The sequence below is a fragment of the Arachis ipaensis genome, chromosome B08, assembly GCF_000816755.2.
Source record: "Arachis ipaensis cultivar K30076 chromosome B08, Araip1.1, whole genome shotgun sequence".
Classification (NCBI taxonomy): domain Eukaryota; kingdom Viridiplantae; phylum Streptophyta; class Magnoliopsida; order Fabales; family Fabaceae; genus Arachis; species Arachis ipaensis.
In genome coordinates this window covers 9086260-9093443 of record NC_029792.2, presented here as the reverse complement: position 1 = coordinate 9093443, position 7184 = coordinate 9086260, and the positions used below count along the sequence as shown (strand labels likewise).

Sequence of the window (7184 nt, the reverse complement as noted above, 5' to 3'; positions counted from 1 at the left end):
TTAAACCATGCACAAAAATTAAAATAAAAAATACTGTAAATTTTTCAAAAAATTAATAATAATTACTAATTACAAATTAAAAATTTGGTCCTCCTAATATTAAGTTCTGGAATTAGGTGCATTTGTTGAATGTGGAATCATTTTGCCCACCCATAATATAACCAAAATAATAAAATAAAATAAACTTAAAAATGATTGTTCTACATTGTATTGTGCAGTTTCGGCCCAAATAAAGACACATAGTTACACCAAAATTGCTAATCCACATTTCCCTAAAGACCGTTGGCCTGCAACACCTAGTCACAACATAGAAGCATTAAAGGCTTCATTCTCAGCGAGCACAACCACGAGAAACTAAGCTACCCAGGAAACCAGCTGCCAAACCGCCAACAAAGGAAGCCTGCGCCAGGTGCGGGGGCGGCGGGGAATACTCTTCCTGCAATCATGCAATCATACCTCGGTTAACAAAAAAATCCGTACACCTTATGATGCTCCTCATTTTAAGTAAGTACACCCAAAAAGCTACACCCACAATCTCGACCATTAACATATTTATATCAATATCTTTAGGGTTCAGATTTAAAGTGTTCGGTAGGTCGGTTACCGGACGATTCAGGTCAGGATCAGGGGTGAAGGAAGGGGCTCGTCTGATCACGGTCTTCCAGTCCGGGAGCGTGAGGTCCCGAGCACTTTGTGTGAGGGGGGTGTCACCTGCAAAGACACTCCGACGTTCTTGTCAGAATACGTGCAGGTGGAGTAAGTGTAGTGCAGAGATGTGACGTACATCGGGGGAAGAGCCAGTCTTCCCCTTATATACATGTCAGTATTGGGCCCCTCTGGAGGGCAGGCCCATATTCCCAAGGACGCTGTCCCATAGCTGTGAGAGAGCCGTACGGGACGCGTGTCCGGGTCGGTTGAGAGGCGTGTAGTCGGGTCGGGTGGAGCTCGGGTCGGGTTGACCCGCGGGAATCCAGGGCCGTAACAGTGCCCCCGACGCGCCAGTGATGGTCGTGAGGCGATCGGTGGTGCGTGATGTCCTTGTTCGTGTGTTGTCGCCGAGTCGGCTGACCGTGGGAGAGCCGCGTTTCTTGTGCGCGTGTCCCTTGGTCTGCTGAGGCGTTCGTTCGCCGCTTCGTTCTTCGTGCTGAGCATTAAATGCTCATAATGGGTTAAAACCCCGTGCGTAAAGACCATTTTGCCCCTATCTCTTTTCGCGCTCCTTGTGGTGGTTTTTAAACAGTTTCTTTCTCTTTTCCTCCTACCCTTGCCATTTTCACTTTCCTCTCTCCCTGATATCCAAAATTCCCTGTTCGAGCCTTCTCGTGTCTTCTTTTTCCTCTCAAGTTCCTGCAACCAATTCAGGTAATTTCTGCTTCCTCTTCCCTTGTGTTTATGCTATGTTTTACTGCTGCGTAGTTGTTGTTTGCGATTGTTGCATGCTTGGTTTACTTTAGCCGAATGGCCTTCCAATGGTGGGGTAGACGAATTAAGGGAGGGGTACCATTCCTGGGTAGGTTTTAGGTGATTTACGTGATAGGCGTAGTTTTTAACTGTTCTTGGCCATGATCTGAGTTTGAAAAGGCGTAGTTTCTGGGTTTCTATGGACTCCCGACCTCATAGTCTAACGGAGTGGTACCCCGATGTAGGTATGCCTCGCATCGTTTCCCGGTCTTCTGGATCTGGCGCGGCCTACGACCCGTACGCCTGGGTGACTGACGATATAAGGAGCTCGCCCAACCAAATGGACTTGGAGGAGTTGACCGAGTTCCCGGAAGGGGCCCTTACCATAATGGAAAGGAACTTTGATGCTACCAAATTTATTGACTCACAGTTGATACCCGGGACCGAGGAGCATTTTCACGAGACCGAGCTGTCCGGGCAGGCGAGGTGGATGTACCGCACCTTGCTTCGTGGGGCCGTGATAGCTCGAAAGGCTGAATTCGAGTTATCGGGGATGGAGGCGCTCCGGAGGAAGCTTAGTCCTCTGTTAAGGCGAACAATGACTTCAAGGCCCAAGTTGAACTCCTCCAGGGTCAGCTGTCCGAGATGGAGGGAAAGCTTAGCGCTGCTGAGGAGAAAGCGTCATTTGTTGCGGAGAGGTTGAAGGCGTCCGATGAGACCGTGGCCCGGCTTCTTGAGCGTGAGATGACCTTGGAGGGTCAGCTGAATGCCGCTCAGGGTCGGGTTGCCGCCTTGGAGAAAGAGCGGGAGCAGGCCGTCTCAGAGGCGAAAACCGCTAAAGCCGAAGCCGCAGAGCTTAAGAAGAAGCTTAAGGTGACCAAGGAGCAAGGGAAGAACGCCATCTCGATGACCGAAGATGCCCTGAAGGCTCAGCTAAAGATCGCAGCTCCTGATTTCGACACGTCGTCAATTGGCGTTTTCAAGACTATCCAGGACGGAAAGATTGTTGACATGCCGAGGAAGTGAGGTCTTGTAACTTAGGATATTTTGTAACGCATTTGCTGAACAACTTATTGCTTGTTTTTTGTTTTGACTCTTTGTAAGTTATACTTATTCAGTCGTTTGGCCGGGTTGCCGTTTGCTATATTTGTTGTCGTTGTTTCTTTCGGGGGTGGGCTCGCGCCCGTTTTCCCGTTTTATGTTTGTTATGGCTTGGATCGCTGTGGTCGTGTTGTCGTCGTAGTTGGCTTTGGCCATGAGGAAGATGGCCCCCGGGGTGATCAGTCCCGGTCTGCCGTTTTAAGGGGCGCTCGTGCGCGGCGCACGTAGGAAAGTAGTGGACAAATACGAAAATTTTTGACAAGTATGCGTTAGTCGTTAGCTAAACAAATTAATCAATATGGCGAGCATTTGATAAAATAAAAAGACAGATCATCATGCGAACAAGGCGAGTATTTATAATTTGTTTGAGTTCTCAGGTCGGCGAGTCGTCTGGTCATGAGTAGAACCTTCTTAGGCTACCCGTATTCCATGTTCTGGGTATTTCCTTGCCGTTGAGTCTTTCTAGCTTGTAAGCGCCTTTGCCGAGTACCTCCCTTACCCTGTAGGGACCTTCCCAATTTACCGCCAGCTTGCCTTCCCCTGGGGTCGGGATGCCGATGTCGTTGCGTCGCAGGACGAGGTCCCTTTCCTCAAAATCTCGTTTGAGGACTTTTGCGTTGTAACGCAGAGCTATTCTTTGTTTCAGCGCCGTTTCTGATAGGTGAGCCATTTCCCTTGTTTCCTCAACCAGGTCCTTTTCGACCGCTTCGCTCATGCCCGCGAGTAGTAGTCGGGGGCTCGGTTCGCCGATTTCGACTGGTATTACCGCATCGACCCCGTATGTTAGGCGAAAGGGAGTTTCCCCCGTAGCGCTTTGCTCAGTTGTCCGGTAAGACCATAGGACGGAGGCGAGTTCGTCAGCCCATGTTCCTTTCTTATTATCTAGGCGCTTCTTTAGACCAAGAAGGATGACCTTGTTTGTAGCTTCTACCTGCCCGTTTGTTTGGGGGTGTTCTACCGAGGAGAACTTCTGCTTTATCCCTAGGCCAGAGAGGAACTCCATGAACTTCTTGTCCGTGAACTGGGTCCCGTTGTCTGAGATAACGACCTCCGGGATACCGAAACGGGTTATCACCTGCCTCCACATGAACTTCCGTCACCATGCCTTGGATAAGGGACCGGTTACCCGACCATGGCTTTGTGCTCGCCAGCTTAGATAGGAGGTCCGCCTGTGTGTTCCTTTCTCTTGGGACGTGTTGGACGATGACCTCCTGGAACTGACTCGTTATTTCTTTAACCTTTTCCAAGTATTTTTGCAGGAGGGAGTCCCGGGCTTGGTAGCTTCCGTTCACCTGCGAGGTGACAACTTGTGAGTCGATGCATACTTCGACCTTTGTCGCTCCGACTTCTCGAGCTAGTATCAGTCCGCCCAAGAGAGCTTCATATTCTGCTTGGTTGTTCGACACTGGAAACTCGAACTTAGTCGATTGCTCATAGATGACCCCTGCAGGGCTTTCTAAGATGACCCCTGCTCCCCCGGACGTTTGGTTGGAGGCCCATCAACGTGGAGCCTCCACCGTGTGCCCGTTTCCTCGGGGGGGTCCCCCGTCACTTCTACCAGAAAGTCTGCCATTGCCTGGGCTTTGATTGCATGTCGGGGTTCATATTGTAGGTCGTATTGGGAGAGCTCGATGGCCCAGGTCATCATCCTACCGGCCAAGTCAGGTTTTTGCAGTACTTGGCGAATCGCCTGATCCGTCCTTACGACTATACGATGGCTCTGGAAGTATTGTCTTAACCTTCGGGAAGAGACTAGGAGCGCCAGCGCCAGTTTTTCCAGTTTGCTGTATTTCAATTCTGGTCCTTGGAGGACCCTGCTCACGAAGTAAACGGGTTCTTGGGTCTTCCCTTCTTCTCTAACGAGCACTGTGGCAAGTGCTTCCTCGGTTACTGATAAGTAGAGGTAGAGCGGTTCTTCGACCTTAGGTTTTCCGAGGACCGGTGGTGCCGCTAGGATCTGCTTGAAGTGGTTGAATGCCTCTTCACATGCTGGGGTCCATTCGAAGCGCCGAGGAATCGGGATAAAGCCGTTAACCTCCTGGCAAGTCGTTGGACGTCTTTGATACAACCCGGGCTCTTCATCTGGAGAACTGCTCGACACTTCTCGGGGTTGGCTTCCACTCCTCTTTGAGTAATCATGAATCCCAGGAACTTTCCGGCCTCCATGGCAAACGCGCACTTGAGCGGATTAAGCCTCATGCCGTGTTGCCGTAGGGAGGAAAAAATGCCATCAAGATCGCTCAGGAGGTCGTCGGGTCGTGTGGTCTTTGCGAGTATGTCATCCACGTAGACTTCTACTGTTTTGCCTATAAGTTCACTGAATATCCTATTCATCAGCCTTTGGTACGTGGCCCCAGCGTTTTTTAGGCCAAAAGGCATTACCTTGTAACAATAGATTCCCCCTGGCGTTATGAACGCCGTTTTTTCCTCGTCGGGTCGGTGCATCGGTATCTGATTGTATCCTGAGTAGGCATCCATGAAGCTCAGATACCGGTAGCCCGCCGCTGCGTCGACGAGTGCGTCGATGTTAGGTAGGGGGTAGCAATCCTTGGGACACGCCTTATTCAGGTCAGAGTAGTCCACGCACATTCTCCATCCCCCATTGTGCTTTTTAACCAGGACCACGTTCGACAACCAGGTCGAGTAGTCCAGTTCTCGGATGAATCCTGCTTCTAGGAAGCTGGCCGTCTGCCTGGCTACCTCTTCTGCCCTTTCTTGGGACATTTTTCTCTTCCTCTGGGCCACTGGCTTGGTTCCCGCCTTAACGGCCAGATGATGCGATACGAGCCAGGGATCTATTCCGGGCATATCGGCAGGCGTCCAGGCGAAGAGGTCGGCATTAGCCCTGATCATTTCCATCAAAGGCTTCTTCATCTCGTGGGGGAGGTTCCTGTTTATGAATGTGAACTTATCGTCCTCCTCGCCGACCCTGAACTTTTCCAAGTCTCCTTATGGCTCTGGTCTGGGTTTGTCGTCTATCCTGGCGTCCAGGTCAGCAAGGAAGACCCCAGATGCTTCTTTGGATTTTTTCCTGAGAGAGAGACTGGCGTGGTCGCAAGCGACCGCCGTTTCCAAGTCGCCTTTGATGGATCCTACGGATCCGTCGTCGGTGACAAACTTCATCACCAGCAGCTTTGTGCTAATGGCCGCCCCCAGGTCGTTGATGGTTTTTCTCCCCAGAATGATGTTATAGGCCGTGGAGTCTCGTAATATCATGAAGTCCGCCATGACTGTTCGTCGTTTTTGCCCCTGTCCTACAGAGGTCGGGAGTGAGATGATTCCATCCGGCTTGATGAAGTGGTCCCCCAACCCTACCACATCGTGCTGGTGGGTCGTCAGGTCGGCGTCCCTTAGTCCCAGGGCATCGAAAACGTTTCGAAACATGATGTTCGAGTCCGCCCCCGTATCTACCAGGATTCGTTTGACGAGGCCCGTTTCGACCCTGGCCGTGATGACCATGGGCGGACTTTCCGGTGCCTCGTCAAACCATTGGTCCTCTGGGTCGAAGGAGATGGGTGGGATACCTCGGAAACTTCTAACAGTCGAGGTGGAGACTGCTAGGACTTTGGCGTCTTTTTTCTGTACTGACTTTGACCTTGGGGCGGTATTTCTGGCCGTTACCACGTTTACCACTGTAAGGCCGTGGTCGTCACCCTCTGGTTCCTGCCGTCGCCTTGTCGACTGGGATCTGTCTTCGCTATCGTGGTCCCGGTTGCGTCTCCTTGGTTCCCGGATAAGGTGGGAGAAGTCGGCAAGTTTTCCATCCCTGATAGCTTGTTCCAGGGCATCTTTTAGGTCGAAGCAGTCTTGGGTCTTGTGTCCGTAACCCTTGTGGTACTCGCAGTAGAGGTTCTTGTTTCCTCCCGTCCTGTCCTTCAGAGGTCGGGGCTTTGACAGTATCCCCTTTTCCGCTATCTGTTGGTAAACTTCGGTGATTGGTGCCGTGAGGGGGGTATAATTGGTGAACTTCCCAACTCGGGGGAACGGTTTGGGTGTTTTACTCGGGCCTCCGTCCCTGGCGTGTTCCTTTGGTCTTTCTCTGCCTTCATAATGCCGTGCTTGGTTGTAGGCGGGCTGCCGTTTATTGGCAGCCACGACCCGGCTGACTTCTTCGTCGTTGATGTACTCTTTGGCCACGCACTGGATCTCTTGCATTGTCCAAACGGGCTTTGTGGTAAGGTGTTTCCTGAAGTCCTCATTCGAGAGCCCGTTCATCAAGCACAGGCTTGCCACCGAGTCCGTTAGACCGTCAATCTCCAGGCACTCGTCATTGAAACGGTCCAGGTATTTCCTGGTCGGCTCTCCGGGTCTTTGTGTCACCCCTAGCAAATTGATCGGGTGTTTGGCTTTGACAATCCCGGTCGTGAATTGAGCCAAGAAGGCGTGGCTGATGTCGGAGAATTGAGTCACCGAGCCCTGCGGGAGGTTGTTGAACCACCGTATCGCTGGGCCCGCCAAGGTGACCGGGAAGGCGCGACATCTGACCTCGTCTCCTACCCCTTCCAGGTTCATTCTGGCCTCAAAGGCCGTCAAGTGTTCCAGGGGATCTTGTGTTCCATCATACTTCGTGTCCGTTGGCTTGTCGAAGTGTTTTGGCAGCTGGACCTCGAGTACGGAACGGTGGAAAGGGGTCGCTCCTATTATCACTGGTCCCCGGGTAGTTCTCCCCGGCTCGTCATTCT

At 51.6% G+C, this 7184-nt stretch overlaps 1 protein-coding gene across 1 annotated transcript; it reads right to left on the bottom strand.

Annotated features, from left to right (window-relative positions):
- LOC107610471 lies at window positions 2919-5376 on the bottom strand. Its single transcript, XM_016312522.1, has 4 exons — window positions 4994-5376; window positions 4061-4625; window positions 3113-3577; window positions 2919-3002 (listed from the first exon to the last, which is right to left on the bottom strand). Exons 1-4 carry the CDS (start codon window positions 5374-5376, stop codon window positions 2919-2921), a joined length of 1497 nt encoding a protein of 498 aa, XP_016168008.1.

Bases quoted from the DNA above. Each gene is read 5' to 3' on its own strand.
- LOC107610471 (XM_016312522.1), bottom strand. From the start codon at position 5,376: ATGAAGAAGCCTTTGATGGAAATGATCAGGGCTAATGCCGACCTCTTC. The intron at 3,578-4,060 runs GTAGAAGTGACG...ATGTGGAGGCAG, and splicing joins AGGCAATGGCAGACTTTCTG to GTGATAACCCGTTTCGGTAT. The intron at 3,003-3,112 runs GTCCTCAAACGA...AGGTCCCTACAG, and splicing joins CTCTGCGTTACAACGCAAAA to GGTAAGGGAGGTACTCGGCA.